The following is an 18,090-nucleotide window of genomic DNA, read 5'->3' as shown; positions in this document are numbered from 1 at the left end:
ATCTCTACATCTGCTTAGTTTCCCAGAAAACAAAACAAAATCAAGTCATGGAGTATTAAAAAACTAACAAACAAAAAAACCCCAGCAGACTTGCAGCTTGTAATATGAAACTATCAAAACAGTTTTTTAAAAGGAAATAGAACCTCCAACTGTAAGTGACCATCCATTCAGATTTCATTTTAGAATGTGGTGAACAAAGATAAAACAATTAATTTGTTAAGATTGGCCAAGGCTAACTGGGTAAACATGAAAAGAAAATGTGTTGCCTGCACTGTAGTACTGATCTGCTTAGCATTTGGCATATGCTGTCTCAAAAGACCATTCTAATTTTTAGTTCTGTCATTCTAAAAAATCCTCTCAAAAGAGGTCATAAGGAGATGCAATATAATGAACTATAATGCAATAATCATGGTTTGGATTTCTGTCAAGTTTCCTAGAACATAAATGAGCATTTATCAGGAATTTGCCCCAAACAAATAATTTGCACTAATTTCTGCAACAAGACAGACATGATTCTCTTTCATTCAGCTCTTTGTTAACTCTGATTAATTACTTCACTTCCAAATTCCATTAGAAACATATTAATCTTTTCTAGGTAGCAACAACTGATATGCTGCATCTCTAAGTCTCATATTAGAAATCTGAACATCTGCCCATTCCTTACATTATACTGACCTCTAGAGACTGTATGTATAAAGGTATAGCTCATATACATTATTTATGTGCATGTACACATACTAGAGCAATGTCACAATAGACTGACTTTAGAGAAATCTGTATGCAGTATTTGCTGCTACAGTTTCTACTCTTATCACAAATTGTTCTTAGAAATATTTTATTTTCTGTGTTTTCTAGACATGAAGAATCTCTTTTTTTTTTTTTTTCCCTTTCTTCTCTGTCCTTCCAATCCAAACACACCATAGCCTTCTTGACCTGTAATGTACAGAATTAAGCTGCAAGTATGAATGCCACTGTAAGTATTGAGATAATCCAGGTTTCATTTAAGCATGAATACCTGCTGGATAGGGAGCACCACAAAATCAGAAGCTCCTAATTACTGAAAAATAGGAATTATTGTATGTAGGGAGAGAAGACAAGTCTCTCACAACTCAGTATTGACACTTCTTCCCCCCACCAAATGGTAATATCTTGCAGCAGCTTCCTTGTCTCCATTTTGCTGCCAGGGAAAAAAAACTGTACAAAAGACTGTCTTGGGTTTGACATTTAGACCAAACAGAAAGGGCTGAAGGAGTTGAATTTGTCAACTAAAACCTATTCAAAACAGACATTAATCCAATAATAAAGAGAAATGAGGGCACAGAAAAGACTGTGTTCCTCCATAACGATGTTAGCATAAATGACATTGCTATGAGCCATTACTTGGCAATACTGTGTGGTCAAGTATAACAAAAGACATCACCACAAATATATACAAAATTAACATGTAAAATTTTAAAGACACATTTTCCAACTGAAAATACTTTGTATTAAGTTTCATACTAAAATGTCCAGAACATATACAAAGGTTTTTCTAATACTGCTAATGTTTTATAGAGAAGGACCACTCATAAGATACTTTCATATGACTTCATCCTCTGGAATCTCACAAAGATAAGTTTAGGAAGATAATTTGAAAAAAAATGTCTTACTTCAAAAAGCTTTAGCTAAAAACTTTTAGCTTTTTAGCTTTTTGGGGGGGGGGGCGGGATGAAGGGTAAGGTGATAAAGCTTTTTATTGCCATGTTTTACACTGTTATAATCATCTTGCACATGATAACAGAATACAAATTTTATTTGATGTGGAATCAGCTATGAGTTACAGGTTGAATTTTATTAAATCAATACAAGCTATAGATAGCAACTAAAGTCTATCTTTCAAAAATTGCATGCATAGAGTAAGAACTGCGTTTAGCTAAATATATTTTACACAATACTGCTAAAACAGAACTTATAACCACTACTTCAAATTATTCAGGAGTTGCTCAAGCATAAATAAGGAAAATATATACATCCATATCTTTTTCTTCAGAAACAACATTAAGATAACTTCATTGCCAAATCCTTTTTTTATTTCTTTTAATTACTTTTATTCACCTTATATAAAATTTTAATTAAACTATCACAGTGATGGAACAAATTATATAGAGGCATTTGAAACAAACTTCCCAAATAAGTAATTAAATTACTATTATCTGCACTGTATTTTCCTATGTACATATCACGGCTTTATATTCCAATAGCTTACTGAAAACTCCTAGGCATCCATTCCTTCTGTATTTCAAGAATGTGAGACTACTTATGCATTTCTAAATTTGAAATGGACTTAAATTAAAATATAGATTCAGATTTGTGTGTTTATACATAAGCATCCATAGACAAACCTAGCAATACAGTATTGCTGCTGCTGAGAAATGTGGCACCAGGCTCAACTGTGGCAAGAATTATTTACCCTATTCAGATATCCTGAGCTTTTTGTCATGTACTCATAAATAGAATTCCACTATACAACTATGCTAGCTTTTCTCTTCATGACTTTGAGAACTGAGAAATACAAAGATAAAAGTTTATTCCTTAGGGCTATGTTGTGTCATAAACCTTTAAAATGAATTTGCCTATGTCTTCAACAGGGAATTCTCTTTAGAAACTGATGACATATTACGATCGTTAAACTAAATTATGTACCATTTCAATGAACTGACAAGTCTGAAAGTAAGCCTAAGTAGGGAAGGTACAAGAAAATAGTTCTGGTAATATTCTCTCATTGGTTAGTCAGGCTTAATGTTTCTGAATGACACAGAACTGTAAAAATGTAAAGGTACTCATGAACGTCTGGCCATGCCTAGCTGAGATGCACAATGTTCAATATCAATCGCTAATTATGTCTAAAGCCCTAGAAACTTCAAAGTTTGAGGAAACAAAAACTGCAAAAATGCTACACGTCTGTTCAATAAATATGTATAGCATTGAAGCTTCTAAACCATACTCATGAAACACAGGAAGATTTCACTTCTTCTGCATATAAAGTATGCAGTTTTCTGAAGGTTAAGGAATTATCTTAGCATGGACACAGATGTATGCATGCACAAATTCAACAATAAATTAAAAAAGCAGAACAGTAAGGAAAACCCCTACTGGCAATAGCAAATCTGTATGGGAAAAAAACCCATGAACCTAAAGCTTGTCAGATTAAAGAAATTTTGGAACACACATCTGCAAAACCACATAAAAAATACTAAACCCAAACTACAATAAATAATCTACAATGCAAATGACATGGGAGATGACTGTAGAGATCTGCCACACATTTTTCTATCTGCATTTTTTTCCAATTATAAGCAGAAACTGGAATTTTCTTACATGGTAAGTAGCAAACTAAATAAAGACATGCTGCTATGTATTACAAAATTCAGTGAAACATAGTAATTTTAACTCTAAACCCGAAATCTCTTCTCTAAAAGGTCTTCAACTCATTCCTGTTTTTCCTTTTTTATTTAAGGTACAAATAGGTGCAAACCACCTGAATGCACAGAAGACACATTTTTATTATGACTAGATTAAGTTTTGCATGTTTATCCTACTTTACATGAAAAGCTATGATGAAAAAAATAACACACATTACTGTTTTGAATTTTAAATCAGTTGCGGTTGATGATCATCTCCAAAAATAAATATTCCCACAGATAGAGGTCAGTGGTTGCCTGAAATTGCACCAGTTAATGCTTGTATACTAGAATCCTCCACTCCTTTGGGACTGCTTTATCATTTTATCAGATTAATTAATAAAACAGTAGTTTTAGCATAGGACATCACAATTTTCCATCCATGCATTTGCCATTAGTTACTCTACAATTTATTGATCTGAGACTCATCATCGGATTTCTCTCAGAATTTAAGCACATAAGAAATGGTAATTCACAATTATTAATAGCTAAAAAACAAAGAAACAAAGAAAGAAACAAACAAACAAACACAAAAAACCCAAACCCAACCCACAAATAAATGTACAAATAAATAAATAAAAAATAACAAATAACAAACTAAGGAGGAAAGTTTTATTTTGCTTTCCACTAACTTGTGTGTCGATCTGGTAAGCTCTTACCGTTCTCAAAGGAAAGCAACTTCACTGCATTGGAATTCTAATTTTGAGGTCACACGCATTTACTTTCTTAATTTATAATTAAACATCTGTGTTTTGTCAATGTATCTTAAACCAAACCAAAACAAATGTTTAGGGATACTCTTTCAGTCCTCCTGAGAAAACATGTGTGTGAAACAACGTTAATAATAGTGATACGATGTTTAAAGTGGTGGCAAGTACAAACTAGAAACCTTTAAAAAAGACAGACAGTTGTCTCCACATGTGCCTCACTACTGCCCATGGACCTCTTCAGATTTTCAGACTGAATAGAACGTAGGATGATAATGTAAAAAAACCACTGATCTCATATTATTAAACTACCAACATCCTGTATAATCATTTGCCTTGAGATTTTTCTTTGGCTTTTGTAATCTCACTGCATTTCTTTTCCTCTATGAAGTAATCTTTACTTTGCTCTCCAGCAACATCTACTGGAACATCAGTAAAATGCTGCTATTTCTATTAATCACTCATTTAACATCTAGTAGGGCAGAGTTAGCAAATGCCAGAAGGAGAGACAAATGATCTGCAATTCAGATCCTGCATTCTGGGCTCAAATAGATCAAGTTAGCTCGTCTTCAACCTTCTAGTTTTCTGCCATTTCATAAGGAAGAAATTCTTTATGACTAATTCATATCAAAACTCATCTACCATTTACACTTAGACACACTTTCTTTAATTTTTGAAATATCATTTAAAATACCACATTACGTCTGGGACTTCCATTTTTGTCAGACAAGTTACTCTTAATTTCAGTTTGATCCAACATGTGCTTAAACAGATTTAAAGCATAAAAAGAGCTCTGAAGAATGTACAGAAACATTCTGAAAGGTGAAAGAGAGGTATAATGGCAATTCCAATACCAAATAATAAACAACAACAAGTTCAGCAAAACTATAGGTAAAAAGTAAAAATGTCCACTACAAATCAGTGAAACACTTACAAATTCTTTTGTCTGATTTTAAGTCCTCAGAAAAAAAATCTGTCCCTTTATATGATGAATATGTATGATTAACTACCACTAAAGATAAAGTAGTAACACCTAAAGTCCCTCTATACTGATGGGAGACGAGGCTTCCCTGGGGGCTTGATCCCATTCAGCTGTGTGGTGGCTTGTCACTGCCTATCTTGTAAAATCAGCTACTGCAAATGTACACAGAAAGCACTGCCACTGAATTCTGCAAGGTACATAGCACTGCGCATTCATAATGCCTGCAAGCAGGATTGAGTCATTAGGGTAAACTTGCATAAAGACAAAAGTTCTCAAGTAAACATATTATCTTCTATCTGCAGTATGCTCACTTGTAGGTCTGCTGCACTAAAATCTACCTATCAAGCAACGTTTACTCAATGATAGCTTATAAAGTTAGCTTTTCATAGCTCTGCTTTCAGAGCCAGTTAAGTAGTACTCTACTTTTACAAATAACTCTGATCACTGCAATATTATTTGATTTCCTTTAAATCCTTAATAATGGTCTAAATATCCTTGACTGCTTGTTCACTTCTCAGTATGACAATGAAATTCAGAGCATCACTGCTGCTCAGAATCCCTTCCTTCTGTTTAGAGTCTTAGTTTGTTCATACGGAGAGCAACTGTAAAATATAAGCACAGAAATGTAGGGAGAGAAAAAAAGGTACCAAAGCCAGCAAAGACCAGAAACAGAAGTCTGAATAGCTAAATATTCCAGTTGTGAATAAAAAGCACTTATTGGCATGTAACATTTTAAAAGTCATTAAAATTATTTTTGCCTTTGGAATACCTATAGAGCCTCAATGCATTTTTATAGGAAATAAAAGGGCATGTTTCCCAAAACCACAAACACTTTAAGCTATATAATTTTATATTGTCACAAGACTAAAGTTCATAGGCTTTGCCTAATAAATTAGCTCCTTTCAATAACTGTTAAACAGAAAGCCCTTTATTTTAATCCGAGTGCACTTGTGGACAGCACTTTCAGAGTTAACTCCATTTGACAACTGACATAAATCCATTATTCTAATTTGGTGATTGCTTTACTAAACGCAGATGCAGTTTATGAGTTTTAGTCACGTATTTCATTCAGGATGCTACTTAATCTCAATTTACAAAACATAAACACGAAATAGGTTTTACAGTATATCTAAAAGGGTATAGCTATTCATCCGATGAAATGCCAGGCAAACAAACCATATTCATCTAGACCTCAACTCAATGCTAGATTTTACCATACTAAATAAATAGTAAATAAGTGCAATTAATTTTCAGCTCAGCTGTTGCAACCAAATTGCAGAATGCCAAGCTCCTCGAGGGTTATAAGACTCAAAAGCTTTTCTTATGCCAAGATTTATCACTGAATTTAACCTTAAGCAAAGTCCAGCTTTCACAAAAGCTGGTTCTCTGATTTATTTTGATACACATAGAAAAGGGGGAAAAACAGTCATTTGGTGAGAATACACCATCTTCACAAACCCATTTCTAATTCAATTTATAGCACATACTTTACATCTTAAACAAAAGGAATCTGATACAACACCGATGCTGCCTCTTGCTGCAGTTGCTTGCCTCAGTTACAAAACGCTGAAAATCTACCGCTCTGACCAAGCCACTCCATAAACCATTCGGATTCAGGCACTTCTTACCTGCCTCAGTTGACGGCTTCCTTCCCTTGTTAGCAGTATGAAGCATCCTCTAGCCTTCCCAATCCTCACCACCAGCCTCAAATTGCACAGCTAAGTCCCTTTTTTGCAAGAAAACGCTTATTGAAAGTGATTAGTTTTTGTTGTCCCTTTTAAGTCCCTCCTGCGGGAAAGAGCAGGGGAGCGATGTGACGCCACCTTTTAATCTTTTGCAAGAGTGAAAAGGCAGAAAAGGAGCGCTCGATCAAACTGAGCTTCACACATGACTAAAACTCGCCTGAGAGGCTGCAAGCTCTGGCTAAAGCACCACTAGGCGTAAGTGTAAGAACATAGAAGAGGGGAGAGTCAATGAAATGTGACAACGTATGTGCATCAAAGACAGGAAAAGAGGGAGAGAACAATAAGAGAGAGATCGAGACAGCAATGAGAGAAAGAGAAAGAATGAGAATGTGAGGGAGAATAAGCATGAAGAAAAGATAGGAGAGTTCTGAAGCAAAGAATTCGCAGAATAAAGCCAAAGTGTCTGGCAGCTTCTGTTTTTATCTCAGTGAGCATGACATACTGCCTCTCTCATTTAGCAACACATTCTTGTCTCTTCCAGGTTTGAAAACTGAGATAATCACAATGTGTGCCTGTTTTCGCCTGATTGGCATACTTGTGTGCAGTATACCTGAGATTCCCCTCAACCATCTTCTAGAGGTACATTTATGTGCAATTAAGTTCATATATTCATTAGGAAAGACACCTCCCCCACACCCAAAAATCAGGAGCTGCTAATTTCTACATCAATTTACAATATAGTTTAACTGGCAGATGGAATTCTAGTTATAACTACTAACAAACTGCCACTGATAAACAAATGTCTGAACAAATGTTTAATGTTGATAACTGAGTTTTCATAGCAACAAAACATATTAGCATTGATAAATCTGTGGGTTTTTGTTTTTTTTTGTTTTTTTTTTTTTTAAAAAAAAAAGAGGTATTACAGACACTTTCTTCTCTTTGTTATTTCTATATGAAGTTGCACTAAGTAGTAGAAGAAAAAACATGAGTCAGAACTAACATTTTTAAAGGAATCCATCAGAGATATGATCAGATTTCAAATTTTTTAAAAAGTGATTACAAGCTAAAAACTACATTTAAAATTTCAAAATCAATTACAAATTCCTACTCATTTAGAAAAGGTCCACACACTAAGTCCTCGTATGAATAGTGTTCATCTTTATGCAAAATGGGGGTGCTGCATGTGTGTGGGTTGTCTGTTTTTTTTGTTTGGTTGGTGTTTTTTTCCACCTATATATACCATTTGTAACATTAGGACAGCTTCTATAATTTGCTACGTTTATACCTTTTTCCTTTTTAAGGGAAAGGCAAATCAGTTTTTAGCCAACTGGGAATTAGTCAGCTGGCCAAAAGGCATAAAACTTATCTGCAGGACCAACACAAGTCCACAATCCCACTTGGCTATTACATGAAGATGTAAGGTTGGTAAGAGGGCAGCAGAAATGTAAACAAACTTGGAAAAGAACCTGTATTTTCTCTCTGCTGCAAGATCCTATGTGGGTGACCCCTTGGATCCTAGCTTTTCAGCTCTATTAGGAAGAACTATGTCAGCAAAATAACATTCTGGAAACCTGGATCTAGATCTCAACTGTATAGCATACTTCTGTGTTAGCTTATGCAAGCCACATAGCGCTATGCTCATGCATCTGTGTCTTAAGGTACCTAGCTAGTTTTAAAAAAAATATTTTAACAGCTCTGCACAATTCCATATCCTCTTTTGTAAGGATTTCCCAATTCCAGAGAGGAGGTTATGAAGATGAGTTCACAAATGATTCTCAGGGAATCAGTGGCCAATTTCAACACTGAGTACTTATGTATAATTATTGTACCACAAATTTTACAAGAATTGATATTTTTCTACAAATGTTAACCTCCAGAATCTCACTGCAAACCATCACATTAAGCTCTTGAGAGGTGGAATCCAGTTTTCATATTTGTGAAGCAAAACTTGAAAAATAACTTTTTAAGCTTGTAAACTGTCCCAAACCCTACACTTACTGCTAAATTTGTGATTGCTTCAGTGTTTTACCTCTTTTTTTTTTTTTATCCCCTGGGAATTGGCAATGCATTTACATAAATATAGATCCATTAAAGCCAGATTCTCACTAATCTTCTTGAGCAACCTTCATCACATGATCTTAGAGTAAAATTTTCCATGAGGAGAAAAATATTCATAGGAACACCGGGCTTTTAAACCTCTCTCCACATGTGTATCAACACAGCATCAGCCTGGCATAGCAAAAGAGTATTTTGTGCGATGGTTTCTCCTTGCGCTGTTGGTATAAGGAATCTAATTGAAGCAGTGTAGCCACTTTAAAGGCCTCCTGTTTTCTCTTCCAGAAATTAAGGAACTAAACACCACCTGAATATTTGGGGGGACTGGAGGAGGAAGGAGAAATAGGGAACCATGTGTTCAGATAATACTCTGGAAAAATATGTAGTATCAGTAAAGATGCTAATGGAAGAGTCTAGCTGCCTTTTAAAAAGGAAAAAAAAAACAAACCAAACAAATGAAAAACAAAACCAAACAAAACAAAACCAAAGAACACAACAACAACAAAACAACCTGAAGCCCCAAGTTCCTATAAGAGGCTCACTCTGCCTGTGCAGTGTGTGCATAGGTACATGCTTGTGCACACTTAACTTGAGTAACTGTAACAATTAGGGAAGAGGTTTTTACTGACTATTTCCCATATCATTTTGTATTTTCTCACCCATATTGGTAAATTGCTTTCCTCATGGAAGTCTTGTTAAGCAGTTTCCACATATCTTACAATGTGCTGGATTATATTGATGACAACAATTTCCAAAGAACACAAACATATATACACACTTCTGGAAGTATTTATTCATTCTCACAGGATTATCTGCAAATTCACAATGCAGTCAAACCCCTATATTTACATCCAAGGTCAACAAAATACTGGAAAACATGCATGCAGTTTGTTTGTTTTCATGAAAGATACAAGATTGTGTGGCTAAAACAAAGCACAAGCTTACATACTGTACTAAATAAATTCTCTTCTACAAGAACTGACCTTTTGTTGGAACTAAAAATGTTTGGACACTGAACTGCTTGAGTCCTGACAGCTCCAGTGAGCAAAGCAAGTTATTCTCCTCTGAAAGTAAGTTATTCTATAAATCGGCCACATTTCCATAAAACAGGCTAGGTCTTTGACTAATGCAAAAACTGTATTTTACTGCTGTTAAATGTGCTTCCACTTAAGCTTCCTCCAGCAGTACTCCAGTAGCACACAGGAACCACACCACAGAACATTACAAAATAACTACACAATGAAATGTACCAGTAATGTCATTTTATGCAGAGATTGAAATAACCAATTTCCAGCCCATTTTTTATACTTTCACCATTACAGAGAAAACAACTAATCAGAGCTTTCCCTCAAGCTTACCTGAGGAAGCCAAGTCAAGTTCAATCACAGAAAACCTCTTGATCTCTTACTTTTCGACTCTATTAGAAACCTGGATCATTCTTCTGTTTGTTTTAGGTCTAGGATTTCATTAGCCTGCATGCAAATGCATACTCTGACTTAAAACTTGCACAGTAATAGAACAGTGAAGAACATTTAACACATTGCATTGTTTCAACAATGCTGAATCCCACTCCCCACAATCCTCTGCCAAGAAAACACATCGACAGTGTTATCTAGAACATTGAGCATCATGACAGCAAATTATGGAGAAATAAAGTGGCAAAAGACTATAAAAGTACTCATACCTATTAAAGGGACTACTGGCCAGAAATACTAATTGATTACATATCCTTGGGAACTAAATGAATGCCTCTGGCTATGCAAAAGAGCTAATGACCACTTTCTCTTATCAATATCCTTCTGTACTGTACATCTATCAAAGACCTTTTCTTTGCTAATTATCTAGTTGGATGGCACAAACACAGAACTAATTTTTCCAATCTTTTGGTTTTGTTTCTTCTGTTTCAGACTTGAAGACTGTGTCTGAAAGCATCTTTTTTTTTATTTTTTGTTATATCGGTTGGTTTAATAAAACATACCACCTTTTTCCCCACAAACCTTTTTTCAATACCTTTGGAACTTTCCCTTACACCACAACCACTATAAAAGTAGAATGTCACTGTGAGGCCCATCATCCCTCCGCAGCCACCATTCCCTAGACTGCGATCTGTTCACTGCTCAGAGGAAATACAAGAGTAGCACAAGGGAAAGAACAGAGACAGAACATATAAGAAAATCCCTTGCGTCTTATATTGTCTGTACTTAGCTTCTCAGTGCTCAATTTGTGCCAAGAAATTAAACTGGTGTGGTAGAAGTGTTACACTCAGACATAACTGTACTGGTGAGAGGCACAAGTTAAAGACCTTGCACAAGCATAAGCTGCACGCAACATCTGGCAGGGTGAAGGAAAACATACAATGCTGTTGCTGGTATGAAGTATAAAACCACCTAAATACTGCTTTTTGAGCATAACTGAATACATGTGGTAACATCATTATAAATTAAAATTGCTTATGACCTCCATTTGGTCCAAACACTACAACTTTACTCACTATATGCATGGTTGAACAAATCTATCTATGACTGCTGGTGTTAGATGATAGAAGAAGAAGCCAAGTGTAATGCAAAGGAAACAAAGAGAAAATACCAGCAGAAGCTTCTTCAGTCGAAGCATCTTGTAATTTGGCTCTGAATCACACAGATTACTTAATGGCTACTGAAAATAATCTTTGATTCTTATCACTGTCAACTCAGTAAGTGATAACTAATACCTAAGTTGTTACTTGTTTATATAGTTAATTTTTAGTTTTCTCTATTTCATAAAATAAGTGTTAATATATTAGGAAAACAGTCATTTCATGAATGAATGGAAATCAGTACTTTTGTAAATTCTGCGTGACAGAAAAACTAAAACAGGAGATAATCAGTATGTTCCTGGTTATTTGGGAATGCTAATTTCGAAGGACATGCAATTCCACCCCATCCCCCCCACTGTATTTACTTGCAAAAGCATAGAGGACTATGCATTAAAATGACAATTCAAAATTCAGACTTCTGTGGCCCCAACTTGTACTTCTGTCTGTTTGCTACTTTGTTGTTTAGAATTTTTGCTCCAACTATAACTCTGAATATAGTCAAACAAGCTAAGACCTTTCAAGACTGTCATCAGCACATCAAATAATTCCTGAAGTATCTCCCACAGAAGAGTTATGATTTTTTAAAGAAGCAGTAAACTGATTACCTTAATCTGTGCCTAAATGGCATCCAGTTCACGTGAACCTGCTGTGCCTCAGTTAACATTAGGGAGGGAAAGAATAACTTACCTACAAGGTACAGGTTTGCCTGCCATGATTTCTTCCTGTAACACAGGCTGAAAGCTCACTGTATAGATATGTTCTGCTTGCAAAGACAAAGGCCAGCTTGCAGGGGAGAGCTGTACAGTTCATAACGGATTTTCTTCGCTACTAGATAATTTAAGTTCTCTACATGAAGTACAAATCTACACTGAGTCAACGAAGTACATAGCGTCACAGAGTGCATGATTTATTTTAGAGTACTGGTCAACACTTAAAAACTAAACAAAGACTAGTTTTACTGCCCAGTCCTCTGAATTAATATGCAACATTCATGCCTTAAGTATACCCTTGAGTATTCAGTACTTCTCTGAGCCACAGCTTTGAAGATGTGTTGGTTTCCTATGCACTAACTTGACCTATATTCAGGCTGACTTGTATTCTGAGATTATTTCTGCTGTGAATTCAATTCCAGATGCTACATACATTGCTTTGCTACACCTGTGATACAGATGCCAAAAAGCAGAAGGTTGTCAACAGATTAAAAGGCCACTGCTGTCATTCCCTAATAACAGGAGCTCATCAAAAAACATGCTTTTTTTTGTGAGCTGATCTTAGCACAAGTGTATTTCCTTGATAACGTGGAAGCACAGAACAAAATCTAGAAACCTCCTTAAATTATCTGTTGATATGCCAGGGTCCAAAGACACACCAACTTGTCTGGAGCTGAGCTTGATCTGTGCCATGTGCCAAGGATGCTTAAAATGCTTTCAAATGGGGAAGGCTTCCCTAACAAGGGAAAATAAGCCTGCAGGAGATGACCAAAAAATGAAGGGAAAAGGAAAAAGTTACTAAAGAACAAAATTCCAAGATGAAAACAGAAAAATGGCTCTCCATCTCAAATACAGGGCACACTAGGGGAAATGGAAAACAGGGACAAAGGTCTTACTTTTTAACACTTGCTCCTGTTTAGTCATGTCCCCATTCATAATTTTTGCACCAAAACACAATTTTTCACATTTATAGTGCAAGGGTCTTACAGGATTAGGTCTTACCCTACTAGTAACACCCGACAATTCATTAAACGCTTCAAACTGTTTCATATGTAATGATCAATGGAGTAGTCATATACTACAATAGAACACCTAAAATTCCCCTTATCTCATGAAACAAGTTTGTAAAGCCCGCTAAGTCTACTAGATCACCTGAAAGGCCCCTAGAGAATTCCAGATTCTTCCATTTCCACACATTTATAACAGACTCATGATGAACAGTCAACTTTATACCAACAGTTACCACAGTAGTGATGATGTAAGGAACATTGGAGAGACTGCTATACAAGCAATGCCATAACAACAGAATATAAAAACAACTGCACAATCCCTACTTGCTGCCTGCATATGTGCGGAGTCCTGCTTATAACACGAGTCAAGAGGGCTTTTTATTAAACAGCTTCATACTGTATCTACACTATGACTCAAGCAAATTAGTAGATAAGAAAAAGAGTGGGTAATTTCAAGAAAGCCTGGTTTACTATTCGTCTGTTGTGGTTCAGAATACAGAGTAAAATTCTACCAAGAAATCTTGACATGGCATATAAAAGCACCCTTAAAACACTTTTCTTGGCATTCCATCAGAGCTCATCAGACATAGGATACTGGTTTTGATGAACCTTTGGTATGAACCACAACAGCTGCTCCTGTCTTAATCCCTGTCACACCACTAACAGAGAATGCATACTGAAGCAAAAGACTAAAAAAAAATGGTAAATGTAAAGTACTGATTAGAATGTTGAGAACAGCAAGAACTTGACATGATTGACTCATGAGAACTTTAAGACGTAGTATTTGAAGTAAATTGTGAAAAAGCAACAGAAATGTTCAAAAAAGCATATGTATATTAAAAGTTCTATAAAAAGCAAAGATGACATTACATTAGAAATGATTAAAACTTAAAATTTTTAAATGCACATTTTAGTTTTGGTTTTAAGACAACTGTTTCACAGTTCTCAAACGCAACCAAACCACACATAAATAGCAAGATGTGGCTTTTCAGGTATGCTAATTCTCTTTAAAATATCCATAAGCAACTTCTTGCATTTGAAAATAAATAAAATTTAATAATAACATTAATATTTCTTCCCCTGCATCTTTTTTTCTTTAAAACATACAGATTTTGATTCCATGGAAACTCAATTGAGACTGTGTAATTTCTTCCACTCAACTGACTAAAAGCACTGGTGAACTATCTGGCTATTATTTGAAATGTTCTTCAACTTTATGAAGTCAGAGACACTAGACCAAAAGCTTTCCAGTAAACCGTTTCTGGCAAAGTGAAAGAAGTAGTCAACAAAAAGAAGAAGTGTTAACTATTTTTACTTTTAATATTTTTTCAGCCAACTAGTTTATTACAGCCATTGTAATTTTTTTACATTCTCTCTCTTGTGACAATCACAGAAGCAATTCAAAACTTTACGTATCAGACAACTCTCTTTTACAATAATCTGATTCTTACTTATGAAATCTAGAATAAAATGGTACAATTTCAGATGCTGAATACCTAAAAAGCTCTGGAAGCCGCCAGGAATAAATATGAACTACACTGTACAATATGATGGAGTCACCACACACATTTCCTGGAAAGTCCTCCTTGTAACACACAATACCAAAAGCATGACATTTAAGGGGTCCAATCTTGGAAAAAAAGCAGAGTCTCTATCTTATAAATGCTCAAATTGTTCAATAACCTTCATTACCTCTTTCTGAACCTCCTGGTTTCTTTTTTTAGGGCTTTTAAAAATACACTTCCTCTCTCTGTGACTCAGTACCCCATATTTTTTTTTATTATTATTATTTTTTCCCCCAATACTCCATTTTTTCTCCATTAAATCTGTGTTTATTGACCTCAGTGAGGAGAATGTTTGGATCCCTGATGGAATTTTATATAACCTTACTCCTTATTCATGACAGATTTTCTGCTGATTAAGCTTTCAAAGTAACTATAATAATGTAAAGCAATACTATGCGGTTGTGACTTTTTTTTAGTGTAAAGGACATGACTGCAGTCATGCAATGCATAAGTCACAAAGGATGTTTTAAACATTCTGATGCCCTGCTTTTGTGTCACCTAATTTTTGTCTCAACACCAACACATTTTCTGTTAACCAAATTCACAGAACATTGACATCAACCTATACATGTTCATGAGAAAAAAAAAAAAAAAAAAAAGTGTGAAGAAACATATAGTACTGTGAATTTCATTTTTAAAATGCTTCTCAGTTTGATAAGAATTAGCCAGACCCATTACCCTATCATAGGTAATGTCTGATTCAGGGCCTAAGTAGTTCCAACCCATTTTCTGGTATTCACCAGAATGGAAACATTTCTTTAGCTTGTCAAGAAGTCCTTTAAGAGCAATGAAAGGGTGTTATTGAAATACTTTCAACCCCTGCTGATGTTTAACGCTCACAAGACAAAATAAATGTTTATCATAAAGGTAGCAGGAAGAAAATGTAAGTCCAGCATCAGCCACCTGACACTAAAGAGACACACGCGTTTCTCTTGCGCTCTCTATTGAAATAACGCCCGCGCAAGGCCAACCCCGAGCACCGCGCCCGCGGAGCGGAACCCTCCCCACGGCTGGCGCTGGGTGCCACGGCCGGGCCCACCCGCGTTCGGCCGCGCGGGGCGGCTCACCCCGCCGGGCCGCGCAGCGCCCGCTCCGCTCCGCTCCCGCGCGCGGTAGTCACCGAAGCAGCAGGCGCGGAGTGTGCCAGTGCTCGGGGTATTCAGCTGCAAACTCCGCGCTTGGCCCCCTCCCCTAAAGCCACTGCAGCGGGATTTACCGCCGCCCTACAGGTGGGAGCTACGGCGGGGCTGGGGGCTCCGCGCGGAGCACCCTCACCTGCCGCGCAGTGCACGCGGAGCGCCCCAGCTGCGCGGAGCCGGGCTCCCCCCCTTAAAGCGCGCGGGCCAAAAGAAACAAAACCCTGACCCCCCCCCCACACCCCGACCGGCCGCTGCCCGCCTCCCCTCCCGGCCCTGCGCGCTTCAGCACTGCCTGGATTCTCTTTAAACAGGGAGAATAGGAAGGATAAAAATAAGTAAGTCCTGAGTTTTGCTTTAGTTGCAGGTGGGTGATGGTGTTTGGGGTTGGGTATTTTGTTGTGTTTTTTTTTTTTTTTCGGTTGCTTGATGGGGTTTTTGTTTGGTTTTTTATTTGGGGGCACGAGGGGAGAGGGGTTTATCTTCTTACCTCAGACTCGGAGACCGAGCCGCCCAGCCCCTGAGGGACCCCGCGCCCCCCCCCCCCCCCCCCAGCGCCCCGGCCCCTCCCGCACTCACCCTCCCGAGGGGCGGCCCCACGGCTCCGCGGGGGCCCCGGCGCCGTCCTCCGCGGCCGCGGAACGGCCCTTTGGGCAGCGGGCGGCGTCCCCCTCACACCCTCCCCCTCCCTCCCCCCCCCCCCCCCCCCACACCCTCCCCCTCCCTCCCCCCCCCCCCCCCCCCCACACACCTGCGCGCGGGCGGCGGTTGGGCGCGCGCCGCGGGGAGGCGGCGGCTTCCCCGAGCCCAATTCCCGCTGCGGGTGTGTGTGTGGGGGCGGTCACGGGGCGCCCGGTGCCCCCCGCGTGGAATCACCCACCCGCAGCGGGGGTGCCGGCACCGCACCGGGGCTCGCTTTGCAACAGGAGAAAAAATGAACACACACACACACACACACACACACACACACACACGGCACGAGAAGGTGGCGCGAAAAAACCCCGCGGAGCCCCGCCTGGCGCTGCGGCCGTCTGGGCTCCGGCGGCGGCGTGACGCGCGGAGCTGCGTGGGGCTCCGGGGGTGCAGGCGGCGGGGAGGAGAGCAGCGTTTGATCTAAACCAGAGCTGGCGGTGTCCGGGCGCGGGGGGGGGGCCCGGAGCAGGCAGGTGGGCTGGGTGCCGGCCGCGGCCGGGGCGCGCCGGGAATAGCGGAGCAGCTCGGCAGGGCTCGCCGATCAAAGGGAGATGCCAAAGGGCCAACGCTAATGGCAACTGTGTCTCGCCACAGCCACCAGCGTGACAAGGCTGATGCTGCAGGTGCCTGAAGAAACAGATCGTTCATTTTCTTAGAGAGCCAGGTATATAGACTGTGGGCTTTGCTCGTGCATGAAAACCGAAATTAGCACAACTGAGAGCTGCTAGCAATGTGAACAGTTAAGGTGTATCACTTTGGATTAACAATTTTAAACACAGGATGCCGGTGAATTTTTAACCACAGCGCTGCTGAATGAAAAAAAAAAAAAATTACTTTGACATGAGTCCAATCAGAACTGAAAGCTTGAAATTAAGTTATAGCAAAATAAAACCTTATTAAAATTTAGTTGTCCTGTTAGCCACTCAATTACAATTCAGCAAGAGCAAAAAAAAAAAAAAAACATTTAAAAGCACACAAAAAAGACCAGGAAATTGAACAACAGAGGGAGACAGGGACACGCAGAATCAGTACATATTCCCAAGAACAATATGCAAACGTGGAAATGTTTTTGCTCTGGCTACAAAGACCTCACTCAGTACTCAAATGAGTCCTTAAGCGAAGTGCTTACTTGGAGTCTCACCTCAGCCAGTTCCCTTATGGCTTCAAAGTACACTGAACGTATTTCCCCAGTTGTATCTTTCATACTTTTGCATATGTGTATCCCACGTTCTGAACATGCTACATACACGCCATCCATTGTACACTGATGAGCCTCACCTATATGGGCCATGAGGGACAGGAGTGTGCTCTCTTTACCAGTGCAAACGGACAGTGCCATTGCATCACCTACAGGTTCCTCAGAAAGGATTGTTATTCTAGGTAGTAAAATAAAACAAAAAACCCCAAACAACTGAACCACCCTTCTTGGAGAAGGCAGACACAGAGCCCCGGCTGCACTCCCACCTCTCAGGCTGTCTGCACAGGTGACAGCTGCTGCCGCTCCCGCCCTGACACTCACCGGGCGGAAA

At 38.5% G+C, this 18,090-nt stretch overlaps 1 protein-coding gene across 8 annotated transcripts in view; it reads right to left on the bottom strand.

Moving 5' to 3' along the window:
* TENM2 (teneurin transmembrane protein 2) overlaps positions 1-18,090 on the bottom strand; it is a 693,894-nt gene that overhangs the window by 366,111 nt on the left and 309,693 nt on the right. Inside the window, exon 1 of one of the 8 annotated variants that reach the window (XM_042790518.1) lies at positions 6,758-7,006. The exons of 6 other annotated variants lie outside the window; for them this stretch is intronic. In XM_042790518.1, the coding sequence (XP_042646452.1) occupies positions 6,758-6,803 (46 nt within the window). In that variant the 5' untranslated portion in view covers positions 6,804-7,006. Of the gene's footprint in view, positions 1-6,757; positions 7,007-18,090 lie in introns of those variants that run through there. One more of the 8 variants, XM_042790519.1, reaches the window with a different exon arrangement.

The sequence above is a fragment of the Tyto alba genome, unplaced genomic scaffold (genome assembly GCF_018691265.1).
Source record: "Tyto alba isolate M040663 unplaced genomic scaffold, T.alba_DEE_v4.0 Super-Scaffold_17, whole genome shotgun sequence".
Taxonomy (NCBI): domain Eukaryota; kingdom Metazoa; phylum Chordata; class Aves; order Strigiformes; family Tytonidae; genus Tyto; species Tyto alba.
This window is presented reverse-complemented; position numbering and strand designations above follow the sequence as displayed.